The sequence below is a fragment of the Saccopteryx bilineata genome, chromosome 1 (assembly GCF_036850765.1).
Source record: "Saccopteryx bilineata isolate mSacBil1 chromosome 1, mSacBil1_pri_phased_curated, whole genome shotgun sequence".
Taxonomy (NCBI): Eukaryota; Metazoa; Chordata; class Mammalia; order Chiroptera; family Emballonuridae; genus Saccopteryx; species Saccopteryx bilineata.
The window spans coordinates 376015163-376034010 of record NC_089490.1 but is presented as its reverse complement, the minus strand read 5'-3'; the positions used below and the strand labels follow the sequence as shown (position 1 = coordinate 376034010).

At 38.3% G+C, this 18848-nt stretch overlaps 1 protein-coding gene across 1 annotated transcript in view; it reads left to right on the top strand.

Moving 5' to 3' along the window:
• The window catches only part of DCDC1 (doublecortin domain containing 1), a 433887-nt gene that overhangs the window by 368773 nt on the left and 46266 nt on the right, over window positions 1–18848 (top strand). Inside the window, 5 exon segments of the mRNA XM_066253876.1 lie at window positions 239–417; window positions 3331–3429; window positions 15444–15543; window positions 15814–15949; window positions 17507–17666. Of these exon segments, the coding sequence (XP_066109973.1) occupies window positions 239–417; window positions 3331–3429; window positions 15444–15543; window positions 15814–15949; window positions 17507–17666 (674 nt within the window).

Here is an 18848-nt window from a genome sequence, read left to right as displayed (position 1 = left end):
CTTTCTCCCTCTCTTTCTGTAAATATATATATTATATATTTATATATATATAAATTTTATGTAAATAAAACATTTTGTAAATAAAACATTAATGAGACTTGTCTAGAACGTTTTAGATGCCCAACATATGTTTGATGAATGAATGAGAGAGTAAAGGTATAAGCAGTGTGTGACACTTTTTTTATATCTAGTAATAACTCTTATTTATTGTCAAATTTGTCATTTCTTTCTGAAGGAGTTTGATTGGCCAATAGAAGGACTGCTTGTTCCAAACAGTCCTTCCATGAAGAAACCCATCTGTATGTCACCGGAGCAGTATGCCCCTGTAAGACTCAGAGTTTTGAGGAATGGAGACAAGAATAAAAACAGAGCCCTGGTTATAATCAGTCCAGACATCTCACCTGGACGAAAAGTGCAGTAAGAACAGCTTGTTCATTTTTCTCATTAAATACACTTTCTAATTTCTACAGATTTTTGTCTTCTTGATTACAGATGTTTTTCTGAGAGAATTCTGTGTTGTTGTTTTTTTAAAGGGCTCCTATGTTAATATTTGGAGATGAAAGTTGATACTAAGGTTTATTTAGTTTGTGTCAGTAAATATTTGATCTCTTGATTTAAGCTGGCATCTGATAAAATAATGAGTTAGAAATGAGTTGTTCTGCAAAATGTTTTATATCAATCTCTATTTTGAATGACCAATTTTTTATTGAGTTTATGAATGTATTTTGACACAACTAGGCTCATAGATAGCTTGTTAAATATAATTTTACAATTATTTATTAAGTCATCATTCACAATTGTTTACATTTTTTATCTTAGGCATATTTAACAAATAAATATAGTTTTCAAATATAATTTTATATCTTTGACTTGGAATAACATTTTAAAAGTTCATCATCATAGAAAAGCATTGATCTGCAATTTCTCTTATGTTATGAGATTTGAATAAAATCTTCTGAAACAGCCAATATCTCTCCAGCCTTGGAGAAAAGTCACCTGCTATATTTTCATTACATTTTATGGCAAAAGGAATCACAGATCAGTGCAAAGCTCTGATATAAAGAATGAGTTAAACACATTGTTTCTCATATGATTAGCAGTGATATTACCTCTTGACCTTTCTTTTGAGATGTTTAGAATATTTGAGGCTGCTGATAATAGTTTAATATAACTTTCTTCACATTGATTAAATACACTTCATACATCGCTGAACAATGAGTAACATTCAGATCGGCTGTCCACTGAACTGCCTTGTAAAGATGATAAAGTAAAAAATTAATCTTCAAAGTAAAGTCAAGCCTGAAATTGAAATCTTTGACGCATACATTTCATAATTAGCTCATTCTGCTAGATGTACAATGTGAGGGTAATGCCCTTAAAGTAGTATATGACTTTTTCTTAGCACACAAACTTAGCAAATAATTTCTGTCCCTTCCTACATTTATTTTTTTCTTATTCTGTATATGTGTGGCTCAAAATTATATACAATTTTTGTCTTTTCTCACTAATGTTTTAAAATGCATGGTTCATTCAGTGAGGTACTCCAAATATAATTTGAGAGATTTATTCATTTGGACAGCTATTCTAGCAGAGAGGATGTGAAACTCTCTGCTGTCTTTGTTCATGGAACAATGTGTCCTGGTTAATCAAATACTCACTTTGTTCACTACATGAATTAATTTTTCCCAAATAATTAAAATACATTGGCATATACTTGACTCTAAAACTCTACTAAATTGAGCTTGAGTTTTCTTGGCAGATTCAGAAAAGTTTTCTACAGCATCATCAAGAGCATTTCCCCCCAGAACTGTATGGAAGTCCTGGTAACAGAAAGTTTCAATGGAGAAAGATTGGGCTGACGTTAGAGGGAGGTTGTGTTGACCAGCTTTGGTGGCCACTGTTTAGATTGTGTTCTATATGAATGGTACCCCAGAGTTGTGCAAGGTGGAAGCCTTGCTGTCCTACTTTTAATATATATATCCAAGTCAAATATGTCCTCTTCCAGAATAAGTCAATGCAAATGACATGTTGGGGTAAATTGCTTGCATTAACTTGTATCTTATGTATAAGAAGAAAGAGAGTTGGGCTATTTAGTGTCTTTGCAAGCACAATCATGCTAGAATGATGAAATATACAATAGATCCATTTAAACCAAATTCTTCTTTGGTAGCATGCTATGCTTTAACTATTAAATAATTCATTCTTGACAGTTTAAGAAGCTTTCATTGTTGTAGTTGTTGATTTCTCCATCTATAAAGCCAAAAGATCAAGTAGTATTTGTTTACTACTTAGTTAATTGTTATCTTTGTGATTAAAAAAATCTTGTCAAATAGTCTTGATAATAGTTGCCAAATATATGTAAATTAAGACCATTGTGATTTTTGTGTCACAAGTGAATTTCACCTCCCAGAACTATAAACAATGTTAAACAAAGACAATTTTTGTAAGTGATATTTTAAAGAATTGTAATAGGAAAGGCTCAACTTGAATCTATAAAATTGAATACTTTCTTTCTTTCCACCATCATGGCTCCTATCTCTCTTTGTGATTAACCTTTTAGGTCTCCATCCTGGAGGTAGAACCCCACGGTGATGTGTTACTCATCCATATACGTGCTGTCTGCTATGGGGTGGCCATAGAACAGTGTGTCCTGGTCAGTCCAATATTAAGTCACTTTACTCACCATATGATTTAGGAAACACAATAGGCCCTAAACCAGTGTTTAGGGAATGAATAAATTAATTAATGATGAATTATATTGGATTACTATATTCAATAAATGAATGAATGAATGACTATATTTGACCACTATTTCTTTCATTTAATAAAATGTAGAGATTTAAAAAATTCACAGAATAGTTTTCTAACTTGAAAGTTTGAAGAAATGTATCTTGCAATTAAATATCCTTTTTCTGTCATCATTATTCTGGATTTTTTCAGTTTAACAATATTTAGATTTGGATTAATTGCCTATAATATATGAGTAGCACAACTATGAACAATATATGTATAAAACGTCCCAGGAAAAATAAATGTCATCTCTGCATTTTCTTTAAACTTGATAAACTCGTATCTTGGAGTGCTCAGCATTAACAGAAAAGGATTAAAATATTAAAAATTAATTTTCTTACATAAATTGCTCATAATATTTATGTTCATGAAGTTTAATTTTTAATTGTGATAGTTTTGGAAACCTTATTTTTCAAAGATTATTTTAGGGCAAATAATGATCAATTAAAGTCTCATGGTTTTTCACATATTTAAACAAGTTGAAAGATAATTGGCAATACATACTGACTTCTCAATCAAATCTCGGATCATTTGTTTCAGAAATGTTGACACTGAGATGAAAGAGAATGGGAAAAACTATGTCACTAAATATTCTGAAACAGAAACAACCCAGACTGGATTTCATCAACTTTTGGAGAAGTAAGTACTGCTATCCTAAATGCAAAGATATTTTTCATTCAAATGCTTGAATGATTATGTGTAACACAGAACACAAAACACGTACATACTTTCATAAGAAAACAATTGTTAATATAATAATCCAGGAGCTTTTAATCTGTTAAATGAATCTTCTTTGTTACTTCATGATATGAATGGTAATTAATATATTTCACCCAAAATTTTAAGACAGTTTCCCCTATCTTCTGAACTATCAACTTTGTAAATATAAATTATTTCCATTAAAAATATATATTTCATAGTTTTACAGTGCTTTTCTTTGGTTCAGATTTGAATTGAGGGCAGGGTAGTTTACTACCTTAAATCAATTTTTATATGTCACTAACATATATCTTATTTGTGAAATGTTCTAATTTTCTTTTGATCAGTGTTTTCCTACCAAGACAAAAATTATTCCCATGGAATTTGATAACCATTCAAGGTAGAGCACCCGGTATAAACATTTTTTATTTTATTTTATTTTTTTACAAAATATGTCTTGTTGAAGACAAGTCTTTTAAAATATGAGGGAAATTATGCTATCCTTTAGTTATCTAATAATTCACACAAGACAGCTTTGAGGGTCTTTGTTGGTGGTTATTCCATCTATAAAGCCTAAGAAAGATATAATAGCTAACAGCCTATTTAAAAATAATAGATATGGGACATTTTTGTTGATACCTAACGTTGCAGGAAACATGGAGTGTTGGAAAGAACATTGGATTAAGAGTAAGGGAATTAATTTTAATCTTAGGTTTGCCATTAACTAGTTGGAAAACTAGCAACGCACACCTTTCTCAGTCTTATTTTCCTCTCCCTTGAACAGGCAGCCAAATTAAAAGCTAAGAGGAAGGCAGGAAAGAATTTGATTAGTTGAATCTTTCCAGTATCTGTTGTGTTCATATCATGTGCATCAACCAGTCTTGGATGTTCTGCAGGAGATTTCTTTTTTTTTTTTTTTTTTTTTATAATTTTATTTTTTTAATGGGGTGACATCAATAAATCAGGATACATATATTCAAAGATAACAAGTCCAGGTTATCTTGTCGTTCAATTATGTTGCATACCCACCACCCAAAGTCAGATTGTCCTCCGTCACCCTCTATCTTGTTCTCTCTGTGCCCCTCCCCCTCCCCCTTTCCCTCTCCCATTCCCCCCTCCCCCCCGTAACCACCACACTCTTATCAATGTCTCTTAGTTTCACTATTATGTCCCACCTACGTATGGAATAATACAGTTCCTGTTTTTTTCTGATTTACTTATTTCGCTTTGTATCATGTTATCAAGATCCCACCATTTTGCTGTAAATGTTCCGATGTCATCATTTCTTATGGCTGAGTAGTATTCCATAGTGTATATGTGCCACATCTTCTTTATCTAGTCATCTATTGATGGGCTTTTTGGTTGTTTCCATGTCCTGGCCACTGTGAACAATGCTGCAATAAACATGGGGCTGCATGTGTCTTTACGTATCAATGTTTCTGAGCTTTGGGGATATATACCCAGTAGAGGGATTGCTGGGTCATAAGGTAGTTCTATTTGCAGTTTTTTGAGGAACCACCATACTTTCTTCCATAATGGTTGTACTACTTTACATTCCCACCAACAGTGGATGAGGGTTCCTTTTTCTCCACAGCCTCTCCAACATTTGCTATTACCTGACTTGCTAATAACAGCTAATCGAACAGGTGTGAGGTGGTATCTCATTGCCGTTTTGATTTGCATTTCTCTAATAGCTAAAGAAGATGAGCATCTTTTCATATATCTGTTGGCTATTTGTATTTCTTCCTGGGAGAAGTGTCTATTCATATCCTCTTCCCATTTTTTTATTGGATTGTTTGTTTGTTTGTTGTTGAGTTTTATGAGTTCTTTGTATATTTTGGATATTAAGCCCTTATCTGAGCTGTTGTTTGAAAATATCATTTCCCATTTAGTTGGCTTTCTGTTTATTTTGTTATCAGTTTCTCTTGCTGAGCAAAAACTTCTTAGTCTGATGTAGTCCCATTCATTAATTTTTGCCTTCACTTCTCTTGCCATTGGAGTCAAATTCATAAAATGCTCTTTAAAACCCAGGTCCATGGGTTGAGTACCTATGTCTTCTTCTACGTACTTAATTGTTTCAGGTCTTATGTTTAGATCTTTGATCCATTTTGAGTTAATTTTTGTACAGGGGGAGAGACTGTAGTCCAGTTTCATTCTTTTGCATGTGGCTTTCCAGTTTTCCCAGCACCATTTATTGAAGAGGCTTTCTTTTCTCCATTGTGTGTTGTTGGCCCCTTTATCAAAAATTATTTGACTATATATATGTGGTTTTATTTCTGGACTTTCTATTCTGTTCCATTGGTCTGAGTGTCTATTTTTCTGCCAATACCATGCTGTTTTGATTGTCGTGGCCCTATAATAGAGTTTGAAGTCAGGTATTGTTATGCCCCCAGCTTCATTCTTTTTCTTTAGGATTGCTTTGGCTATTCGGGGTTTTTTATAGTTCCATATAAATCTGATGATTTTTTGCTCTATTTCTTTAAAAAATGTCATTGGAAGTTTGATGGGAATTGCATTAAATTTGTATATTGCTTTGGGTAATATAGCCATCTTGATTATATTTATTCTTCCTAGCCAAGAACAAGGTATATTCTTCCATCTCATTATATCTTTTTCGATTTCCCTTAACAATGGTTTATAGTTTTCATTATATAAGTCCTTTACATTCTTTGTTATGTTTATTCCTAAGTATTTTATATTTTTTGTTGCAATCGTGAAGGGGATTATTCTTTTGAGTTCCTTCTCAGTTGTTTCATTGTTGGCATATAGAAAGGCTATTGACTTCTGTATGTTAATTTTGTATCCTGCGACCTTACTGTATTGGCTTATTGTTTCTAGTAGTCTTTTTGTGGATTCTTTGGGGTTTTCGATGTATAGGATCATATCATCTGCAAAAAGTGATACCTTTACTTCTTCTTTTCCGATATGGATGCCTTTTATTTCTTTGTCTTGTCTGATTGCTGTGGCGAGAACCTCTAGTACCACATTAAATAAGAGTGGAGAGAGTGGACAACCCTGTCTTGTTCCTGATTTAAGGGGGAAAGCCTTCAGTTTAGTGCCATTTAATATGATGTTAGCTGATAGTTTATCATATTTGGCCTTTATCATGTTGAGATATTTTCCTTCTATACCCATTTTGTTGAGAGTCTTAAACATAAAATTGTGTTGTATTTTATCAAAAGCCTTTTCTGCATCTATTGATAAGATCATGTGGTTTTTGTTCTTTGTTTTGTTGATATGGTGTATTACATTAACCGTTTTACGTATGTTGAACCATCCTTGAGATTCTGGGATGAATCCCATTTGATCATGATGTATTATTTTTTTAATATGTTGTTGTATTCGATTTGCTAGTATTTTGTTTAGTATTTTAGCATCTGTATTCATTAGAGATATTGGTCTGTAGTTTTCTTTTTTTGTGCCATCCTTGCCTGGTTTTGGTATGAGGGTTATGTTGGCCTCATAAAATGTGTTTGGAAGTATTGCTTCTTCTTCAACTTTTTGGAAGACTTTGAGTAGAATAGGAACCAAGTCTTCTTTGAATGTTTGATAAAATTCGCTGGTATAGCCGTCAGGGCCTGGACTTTTATTTTTGGGGAGGTTTTTAATGGTTTTTTCTATTTCTTCTCTACTGATAGGTCTGTTTAGGCTTTCTGCTTCTTCTTGACTCAGTCTAGGAAGGTTGTATTTTTCTAGGAATTCATCCATTTCTTCTAGGTTGTTGAATTTAGTGGCATAAAGTTCTTCATAGTATTCTACAATAATTCTTTGTATATCTACGGTGTCCGTGGTGATTTCTCCTCTTTCATTTTGGATTTTGTTTATATGAGTTCTTTCTCTTTTTTCCTTGGTAAGTCTTGCCAAGGGTTTGTCAATTTTGTTGATCTTTTCAAAGAACCAGCTCCTTGTTCTATTAATTTTTTCTATAGTTTTTCTGTTCTCTAATTCATTTATTTCTGCTCTGATTTTTATTATCTCCTTTCTTCAGCTGGTTTTGGGTTGTCTTTGTTCTTCTTTTTCTAGTTCCTTAAGGTGAGAAGTTAAGTGGTTCACTTGGGCTCTCTCTTGTTTGTTCATATATGCCTGAAGCGATATGAACTTCCCTCTTATCACTGCTTTTGCTGCATCCCATAGATTCTGATATGTCGTATTGTCATTTTCATTAGTCTGTATATATCTTTTGATCTCTGCACTTATTTCTTCTTTGACCCATTCATTTTTTAAAAGTATGTTGTTTAGTTTCCACATTTTTGTGGGATTTTTTTCCTCTTTTTTGCTGTTGAATTCTAGTTTCAAGGCTTTATGATCAGAAAATATGCTTGGTACAACTTCAATTTTTCTGAATTTGCTGATGTTGTTTTTGTGGCCCAACATATGGTCAATTCTTGAGAATGATCCATGTACACTGGAGAAAAATGTATACTCAGTCACTTTGGGATGAAATGTCCTGTAGATGTCTATCATATCCAGGTGCTCTAGTGTTTTGTTTAAGGCCACTATGTCTTTGTTGATTCTCTGTTTGGATGACCGATCTAGAGCCGTCAGCGGTGTATTGAGGTCTCCAAGTATGATTGTATTTTTGTCAGTTTTTGTTTTAAGGTCAATAAGTAGCTGTCTTATATATTTTGGTGCTCCTTGGTTTGGTGCATATATATTAAGAATTGTTATGTCTTCTTGATTCAGTGTCCCCTTAGCCATTATGAAATGGCCATTTTTGTCTCTGAGTACTTTTCCTGTCTTGTAGTCAGCATTATCCGATATGAGTATTGCTACACCTGCTTTTTTTTGGATGTTATTTGCTTGGAGTATTGTTTTCCAGCCTTTCACTTTGAATTTGTTTTTATCCTTGTTACTTAGATGAGTTTCCTGTAGGCAGCATACAGTTGGATTTTCTTTTTTAATCCATTCTGCTACTCTGTGCCTTTTTATTGGTGAGTTTAATCCGTTTACATTTAGTGTAATTATTGATACTTGTGAGTTCCCTATTGCCATTTTATAGGTTGCTTTCTTTTAGTTTTGTGTCTTGTTTGATCCTTCTCTTTCGTTTTTCTATCTTTTGTTTTTATTTGGTTGTATTCCATACATCTTTCCTCTGTTGCTATCTTTTTTATCTCATGTGCTTCTGTGGTGGTTTTTTCAATGGTGGTTACCTTTGAGTAATGAAAAGGGTCCCTACCCTGTTCATTGTAGCGAACTATTTTGTGAGTACTTTTGCACTCCATCGTCCTTTGCTACTGTTAATCTCCATCTTCTCCCCCTCTTTCTTTTTGTTGTTGTCACAGTTTAAATTTGGTTTTATTGTGTTCTTCTTGGAGCTTTTACTTGTGGCTTGGTTTTTTTTTGTTCTTTATATCTGATTGGAGAACCCCCTTTAGTAATTCCTGGAGTGGGGGTTTTCTGATGATAAATTCCCTCATCTTTTCTGTATCTGTGAATGTTTTTATTTCTCCTTTGTATTTGAAGGATAGCTTTGATGGGTATAGTATTCGTGGCTGAAAGTTCCTCTCTTTCAGGACTTTAAATATTGGGGTCCACTCTCTTCTAGCTTGTAGAGTTTCTGCTGAGAAATCTGATGATAATCTAATGGGCCTTCCTTTATATGTTGTATTCTTCTTTTCCCTGGCTGCCTTGAGAATTTTTTCTTTGCTGTTTGTTTGTGTCAATTTCATTATGATATGCCTTGGAGTAGGTTTGTTGGGGTTAAGAAAACTCGGAGTTCTGTTTGCTTCTTGAACTTGAGGCTTTAGTTCTTTCCACAGGCTTGGGAAGTTCTCATCTATTATTTGTTTGAGTATGTTCTCCATTCCATTTTCTCTCTCTTCTCCCTCTGATATACCTATTATTCTTATGTTATTCTTTTTGATGGAGTCAGATAATTCTTGTAGGGCTATCTCATTTTTTTTAATTTTTGAGTCTCTTTCTTCTTCTCTCTGTTGTGCCTCAAGTTGCTTGTCTTCTATTTCACTAATCCTCTCTTCTATCTGACCTGTTCTATTAGCTAAGCTTGTTATTTCGTTTTTCAACTCGTGAATTGAGTTTTTCATCTCTGTTTGATTTGTTTTTATAGTTTCAATTTCCTTGGACATATATTCTTTGTGTTCATTGAGTTGTTTTCTGAGCTCCCTAAATTGCCTTTCTGTGTTTTCTTGTATATCTTGGAGGATTTTTAGTATTTCTATCTTGAATTTTCTGTCATTTAGCTCCAAGGTTTCCAATATATTAAATTTTTTCTCCATAGATTTTTCCTCATCTAGCTGTGTTACCTCTCTTTCTTTTGTATCCATGATATTTGATTTTCTCTTCCTTAATGGCATCTGAGGGTGGTTTTGTTGATAGTATTAATGAGATTTAATAAAGAATAAAAAGTTAAAAAAAATAACAATAAAAAAAATAAAAAATCGAAAAGAGTTGTTTTTTTTTTTAAAAAAAATTAATAATGAAATAAAGAAAAATAAAATAAAAATTAAAAAAAAGGAAATTATTCCCCCCCTCCTTTTTTCCTCTCCTCTCCTCTCCCCTCTTTTTTGAGAAAATCTTGTGTTGGACTGTGAATTATAACAAACAATGCCTGTGATGGAGGGCCTGAATTGGGGAAAAGTAATAAAGGGGCAAAAAAAAAAAAAAAAGAAAAAAAGAAAAAAGGAAAGAAAAAAGAAAAAAAAAAGAGCGTATGGACCCACAAAAAGCAAATAAGGAAAAAATTTGGGTCAAGAATGAAATGATTTGCTTTTAGCTGTTGGTTGTCTAAGAGTTATGATGAGAGGCATAAGAGGAAAACGAAAAAATGGGGGGACAAATTAAAAAATTACTATTGTATTTACTCGAACAAGAACTAGATAATATGGAGAGCCAGGGATGAGAGCACTGCTAGTGAGTTAAAAAGGTGAAGTAAAAATCCCCCAAAATGCCACAAACATAGGTTTGAGTCCCAGATAAGATAATTTGTTTGTTATTGAGGTTTGAATGAGAGGAGATGTAAAGGAGAAAGGAAGAAACTAATATAGAGGGAGAAAAGAAAGAGAGAGAGAGAAAAAAAGAGGTAACCACTAAAAGAAGAAAAAAGAAAGGAGAGAGAGAGAGAGTTAAGGGTTTTAGAGTGCAACCCTCATAGAGAGAAAGGAAGAGAAGAGAAAAGATAATGGGAGATGTAACACTTATGGGTAGTGTAGTTCAAGGAGAGGAGAGAGTAAGACCGGTAGAGAGTTAATCGGCCAAATTGGAGGAGGAAAAAAAAGTATCAAGAATGAAGATAAGAGAAACAAACGAACAAATATAATAAAATGGGATAGGTTATAAAGTCTGCAGATTATTCTTGATTTTGAGAGGTTATCTTCTTGCTTTTTCTTTTCTCTCCCTCTTCCTGGTCGGTGACTCTGTACCCCGGGTTCTGCCCCTTTGGCACGCTCAGGTAGAGGTTTGCAGTTGATAAGTCTCTATGGCAATGTCATGTATTGTGCTTTAGTCTCGTTGGCAGTTGAAGCTCAATAGCATTTATAGGCTCCGACAGTGAGAGAGTCCGTGTTCCTGGAGCCTTTCTCCTAGTCTTTCCTTCCTTAATTAGTAGCCTGATAATCCAGCTATGGGGTTGCTGCTGCCTCTGCCTGGATAGTAAGAGGCTCAAAGAGCTGGCAACTCCCCACTCTATTTCCACTCAGCACAGGGCTCTGGGTAAGGCTCAGTCAGTCAGAGCTGCTAGCATAATCAGGCGGGCTTTCTGCCCACTCAAAGACCTCTGGCTCTGCCACTCTGTCCGGTAACACAAGCGGGCGCCCACTTCCGGGGCGCTTGGAGGAAACTCTCACTCACTGTCTGCGACCAGGATATCCGGCCAGCAGTCTCACGCTCTGAGTGAAACCCCCAACCGCAGGGAAAAGTTGTAGCGTTGGAATTGAGTCTCGCTCTGTCCCCGTGCGCGACTTTTGCAAGGTGCTGGGGCGGCTCGAGATTCTGCTTTGGCCCACACAAAGGCCCCTGACTCTGCCCCTCTGTGCGATAACACGGGCACGCACTGCCGAGGCACTCGGAGGAATCGCTCACTCCTTATCTGCGCGCGCAAACCAGGATATGAGGCCGGCCGCGGTTCCCTCTGAGTGAAACACCCTCCAGCACGGAAAATCTCCACCGTTGGAATTGAGTCTCGCTCCGTCCCCGTGCACGGCTTTTGCAAGGTGCTGGGGCGGCCCGAGATTCCGCTTTGGCCCACACAAAGGCCCCTGACTCTGCCCCTCTGTGCGATAACACGGGCGCGCACTGCCGAGGCACTCGGAGGAATTGCTCACTCCTTATCTGCGTGCGCAAACCAGGATATGAGGCCGGCCGCGGTTCCCTCTGAGTGAAACACCCTCCAGCACGGAAAATCTCCACCGTTGGAATTAGTTCTCAATCCCTCCCGTGCGCGGCTTTCCCAGGAAGAAATTCTCACCCACTAACTGCGCACCGACCAGGAGACCGGGTAAAATGGCCGCTCTGCTTTTCTTTCTTTGGGTTTGGCGCAAGTGTTAGCTTGTATTGCCCGGGTTGCCACAGGATCAGATTTTCCTCGGCTTGGATCTCTGTGCCACAGCCTGGTTCGGCCGTTTGTGCTGCGGCGGCCTGGATCTATTCACCCCCTTTGCCCGCCTCAGTTTCTATATTCACAGTTACCAGAGAAAGCCGCCCTGTTTAGGTTAGTGAGGAAGGAGGAGCATTTCTTACTCCCTATTTCCTTCGGGGTTTGGTTATATATTTAGCCAATTTTTCACTCAATCATACCTTTGGGTGTATTGCGAAGCATCTGGAAGCTCCAAGTATAGGTTTTTCTGTTTCTGGTTGAAGATCTTGTTGAGTTTTGGGGAAGATTTATCGGTATCGCTTCCTACCCCGCCATTACTCTGACGTCATCCTCCTTGAATCAGGAGATTTCTTTTTAAGGGCGAGCCAGTCTTTGCTCTCTGGAAACTCATAATTCACTGGGAAGAGAGTTTGCTATTGAAACAGTCAGAAAGGGCTGTTTTAATTGCACAGAAATAAAAATGATCAAAGGGTCACTTCATCCATAACCAGGAAGGACAGAGTACCTAGTGAGGGCCATTTGTCAGGGAAGGCCACATGGCGAGGAGCTAACATGAGAGAGGTATAAAAATAAAGAGATATAAAGCAAAAAAGATAAAGTAAGAGGAAAACACATACCCAGAGCTTTTAGTACATTTTGTTACTGTTTTCAATAACTGGGAGAATGTGGTGGGGCTCCTCCCGGGGGGGGGGTGTCCTCACAAGTGATTGGATGAAGGAAGGCTCAGCTATTGCAGAGCTGTAACTATCTGCAGACCTGGAGACACAGCTCCCACCTTCACCCCCTGCCAGTTGCTCTTGGGGCACGCTGGGCTGTACTGAAATACAGTCTCAGGGACCAGCACTCTCTGATGCTCCGCCTCCATTCCAGCTTGAGAAAGCAAAGTGGAGGATTCAACTCCACTCCCCTGGACCCTGTACATCCAAGCAGGCCATATGATTACCCATCCTGGCTCCTGGTGTGATGATCAGAGGACTTTATTCCTAGGCCCCTTGCCTGCACATAAGAGAGAAGTCCTGGACTGTTTATTGAGCGTCCCAGCCTATCTACTTACTGGTAGATCTAATATCTTACTATTCTAGGATAGTGTCCTCTCAAGAGGCCATATGATGTAGTAAAAGACACACAGAGATTTAAGTTTGACTTTTAGCTGTCCTATTTGCTAGTTCTATAACCTTGGACAAGGAACTTAATCCCCAGGCTCAGTTTCCTCATCAGTAAGAAGAGCCTTTCCGAAATGAGAACTAAATGAGAGAGTAGACATGAAATGCTCACACAATTTGGTCCATTTTAATAACGTTGCTGATTTTTCTGTGCCAGGAGCTGTAGAGGTATCACACATTTTTTCCTGTAAAATACCCTATTAGATAAGTACTACTGTACTAATAGGACAAATGAGGCTCAGAGAAGTTTAGTAACTTCCCATGGTTGTGCAGCCAGTACACAAGAGAGCTAGAATTTTAACCCTGGCAATCTGACCCTAGAGTCCACATTCCTTATTAGGCACGTAAGAGCCATTTTTCTCCTCTCCCCTTCCATTGATATTGACCAATATAATACAGATAAACAACTAATCCTACACCTCTCCAACGCACCTATGTGACCCAATAAAATCTAGCACTATCAAAACTAGGGTTTCAAACTAGGAAGAAGATTCACCAACCACCTTCTAAGCTCCCACTGGCTGTCCTAAGATGGAATACTCCCATAGTCCAGACATTCTTCTAGGAAAATGTCAGTGGGAGCAGAGATGGTGACGGTAATCCGTCAGGTCAGGCTGGAGCTGCGTGGACCCGGAAAGATAGCGATTTGGGGAAAGTAGAAGGAAACAAGTTGGGTCTTTGGGTGGTACCCAGAGAATCAGGTAAATCTCGTGACTGGGGCTCAAGCCTCTTACAGTCCTTCCCACCCCCATCCCACCAACTCCTGTAGATGTGACACACAGCCTGGTCCTCGTTGGTTTATTAGTTTCCAGACCTGTAACATATGAAGCAGAAATTTAGTTCCCGCTGACTTATTTCCTTCTAAGACCTCTTGGTCTCAGAAATAAAGGCCTAATTATCTGCTCCAGTGCCTTTTCCCAGCTAAAGAAATAAAATTGAGACTTATTCCCTGTTCAGCCATGCCTTTCTGATGGGCATAAAGGCACTTCTAATTCATTTGCTGTAGACAGTACTTTCCAGCATGAAATATATTTAGCAAGGACCTTTCACTTTCCTTCTTCTATGGCGGAGCCATCCTGACGGCACTCTTTAGGAAAAGCCCCACACCTCTCCTTTAATTTTACTTCTTCTTCCCCATAGTTCCAACTCTATACCTCTCACCTAAGCTGGTCTTATAGATTCCAGCCTTTCCCACCTCCGTCCATCCTTCACCTTCCCGACAGGTAATTTTAAAAAGCCGATCTGATAACACCACACCTCTGTTCTACTGCCTTCGACAGCTTCCTGCTGTTTATGGGCCGGAGGCCAAGTACTTTAATTTGGCAACCTAAATGCTTTCAATCAGTTCCCATTTTCGTTCTCAGCTTCATTGGGCTCCTCCTGTCCATACGCTCAGCTCCAGCCGTGAGAAGACCTTCTCTAGGTCCTAACCCTTCTTGATGAACACCTATTCATCTGTCAAGGCCCAACCCAAGTGCTACTTCCTGAGACCAGGCTGCCCTGGAGGAAGTCATCATCTTGCCTGTGCTCTCACAGGCTCGAGCCCGGCGCTTACAGCAGCACCCACTACTTCACATTACACGGCGGTTGCTGACCTGTCTCTCCTCCCACGGGAGAGGGAGCTCCTCAGGGATCAGGGAAACTGATTGTCCATCTTGATATCCACAGGGCTGATTCAGTGCTTTCTGGGGGGAAAAATTCACTGTTTACTGTTTAACCAAGCAAAAAAAATCCCTATTTCATAGGAATGTAAAGGGCTAGAAAGGTCACTTCTGGAGAAGGGAGATGAGGAACCACTTTGTGATGGATGTGACTTTGGAGGCCTTGGAGAAAGAGTAGGACTTGAGCAGAAAAGGCTAAGGAAGGTGTTTCAGGCAGTAGGAAGAACAAGAAAACAGAAAAGTATGGGACATATTGAACCAAACTTAAGAAATCATAGTGATATATCCACCTGTTTATTTAGCATACCTGGAACTATACTACACACTTTCTAAAATGAACTGGTTATCCTCATAACAACCCTGGGAAGTAAGTTTACATAATGCCCATAGCCTGTAACACGGACAGGGAGAACGAGACTCAAAAGGGGTCCGATGGGCTCCAGAGCCCAGCTTTTGACACGCACGGTCTGCAGAGGGAGTTGTCATAAATGCTCCAGGACCCCTGACTTCTTTTATTTTCTCTCTTCTGTGCTGGAAGCTTTCTGTATCCAAGGTCAATGTTTGCGTCTCCTCTTACAGGTATACTGAAATGTTAAATTTACCTTCTGCAGCTCGAAGATTGTTCAATGACAAGGGGCAGGAAATCTTTACCCTGAGAGACCTTCAAAGAGATGAACTGGTAAAGAAAGACATAAATGAGAAACTGAAAATATTAATGTATAATATTAAAATGTTTTAAACTATCGTTCGTGCGAAAATCCTGAGATCCAGGAAAGTTGTTGCATTTATCAATAGTTTGTGCCTTTTTAGTCTCGTGTATTATCCCATGGTGCCACAGTGTATCTAATCACCTATTATAGGAAGTTTCGACTGTTTTCAGTCCAGGCTGTTACAAATAATGCTGCTGTGAACACTTGCATATGGGATCAGAGGCTCCCTGCTTTGACAGGTGTACGTTTCACGTGGAGAACACTGGATCAATCCTGACCTGTCCGTTGCTCAGCAGAGGAAGCACATCTTCCTGAGGAACTTAGCATCAGATATTTCCAAAATTAAAACCTTCTGCAGTACACATAAGATAGAGGGTAAGCATTGGAATTAATAACCTTAACATATACATCCAGAATAAAATATTTGATGATACTGCTTTTTTTAAAAAAAATAATGAGTTTGCTTCTACGGGACCTATTTCATTCCTGCATCTTGCTGTTTAGCTCTTTAGACTAATGTATGTATTTAGCAGAGCTGCATATTGTAATTCATGCTACACTTTGGTTGTACAAAGAAAACATGATTTAATTTGTCTTTAACAATTTGGGTCTTTGTGAGCCCCGCACACCCCCATCTAGAAAAGCACAGATGTTCAGTTGGGTCCACATTTTATCCCAAACATTAATTTGAATAATCTCTTTGGGGAGGGGTCAGAATTGCCAGTTTTCAGCCTCCCTTTAGCTCCTTTCTTGGATGGAAGGAAAAAACTTGAGGTGAGACCCTCTCGCTCTCTGGGCCCTGCTGGCCGAAGTCCATTCTCTGGGCTCAGACAGCTCATTGGGTGGCGCTGCTCCCGCCTGCCTCTGCAGCCTGGCTGTTGTTGCGTAGCCACCTCTGCACGTCTTTGCCACGAGACCCCTTGACTTTTGTTTGCTAACCTCTTCTGGAACGCACCCCCGTGTGGCTCTTCTGGAACGCACCCCCGTGTGGCTCTCAGCAAATCGTGGCTCGTGGCTGCGCCTCCCGGAAACCATGTCCAGGCTCAGATTTTAGTGGCGTGTGAGAGGCGGCACGACTCCATACTGTGTCCTGAAAATGGGCAGTGTCCACAGTGTTTCCTTCAGTAGCTAAGACACCTGAAGTTGCAGCCAGCAGGGGGGATTGCGATAGCCATGCTGGGTTCCTGCTTTCTCCAGTTTCTGCCTCCGATCCCTTCAGGCCCAGAAATGGGGAGGAGGAGTTTCCTCCCAGTCACCCCTGAGAAATGCTCAAATCTTTGATATGTTAAAGGGAAGAAGGTAAAGGGACCAGAATGATCCTCCATCATGACAGTGTCATCCTGGCCTTCATAACCTTTGTCTTACACTCTGCTTGAAAGTCAAAGCTGTCTTTGTACTGTTGCTCCCTCTTGTAACATTTCTCATCTCCTCCTGGTCTTCTTCCTTTCCCTGAGTCTGCCTCGGACACCGGCACAGAGGTCCTATATTCCTAACGGCAAAAAGGGGACCTATTAATATAATTTAAGACATTACCCTGTTGCATATATTGAACACTGTACAGTAAGCTTTGCACATGTCTTTCAAAGCATTGGGGACTTTCACTGAGGAGTTTGGGACTCCACAGAATGATTTAGAGATATGTATCTAAATAATATAGCCCATTAAAATAGTCAAACTTTACAATAACCTCTTTATTTTTAGAAAACCTTAGTGTTGGTATTTTTGACTAAGAATATCTTTAGAGAAAACAATTTACAAAATTAAATGAAGTGAAATCCAATGTATTAGTTTAAAAAGCAACTATTCGTTAATCTTAGGATGTATTCTTACACTGAGTAGCTGGAAATTATCTGCATTTTTTAGCATATGCTTTGTAATTCCTAGTTCCCTGCAATTGTACCTGGTCTTTGGAACTTGTATGTTTCTGTTCAGCCCTTGTTTTAGAAGTCCCAGGTGACCTTGTGTCGGGAACCAGGCTTGCTGTGTGTAAACCTGTAGCAACTATTGGAGAAGAGAAAGAAATTAGAGAACCAGAGGAAAAGCAAATGCAAAAAAATGCTTTAACAACAGAAAGTTCTTCCAGTAAAACTCTGTAAGTAATCGGGATGGCCAGAAAAACTACCTGCTCAGTATTGGAGCTCAGCTCACTCGCCTGATAACAGCGCAGAGCCCGTGCAGGGAACCCATGCCAAGTCTGTGAAATGGATGTCAGGTGAAGGGCTAGTATTGAATGAGTTTCCTGGCAAAAGGATGGAGCTGGGGCTCCAGTATTCAACCATCACAATGATCTACTTTCATTAATTTTCTTATAGTATTACTATTTTTTAAGAACTAGATTCTTAGAATTGCAGACGTTTATTTGAAGAATTCATCGTGTTTCATTTCCATAAATGCGGACCTCAGGAGCGCTTCTTTCCTAATGTAATTTCAAGTTGAGTGCATGTTAATGTATAGTTATCATCCCGGATCTCTGAAATAGCTTCCTGATGGGTCTTGAGCTCCATAAACTTCTTCTACTTCACCTGAAGTTCCGTCTATGGACAATTAATACATATTTCCAAAGCAAAATCCTTCTTTATACAGTTCTTTAATGGCCACCTATGCAGACAGAAAAAAATATTTAGGCTGGAATCCCGAGCCTTTCTGAGCCTTCTCCAGGCCTGGCATGGACCCTCGTTGGGACCCCCATGCCTGCCTGTACTCCACATTTCTTTTTCTTTCTGACACATGAACTCCACCTCCAGCTCAGCAGCTATAAGCTGTCACCTGAATGTGGCCTGCTCCATTTGTACATGACTGCAGGCCTCAAAACCACGTGTTTCTTTCTGTCCTCCTCAACTGCCTTGACTTGTCCAGTTTTCAGCTGTGGGAAGATTTTTCATCATTGAAATCAATCATGGCAATCATTATACTCCCTTGCCCTGCAAACAGCCACCAACCTGGGAATTCCTTGAGGGAAAAAAACTGTCACACGTCTTCTGTGAAGAGTAAGGTAACTGACTTTAATTGTTATTTGTTAAATAAATAAATGATTGAGTTTTCAAATGATAAAATCTCAAATAGCTGATCGACTGCCATGTGGTAACTGTGAAAATTAATGTATATATCATTGTTATAAACTATTTAAAAAGATATTCTATCCTTAGTTATAAGAATATCAAGTTTTACTTTAGGAATCAAACTTTCACATTTTGATTAATGCCATCTGGCCCTGTGTCCTGACACTAACAGAAGCACCCAAAGGCCTTTTTCAGAGAGAATAGTTTGACCTAGA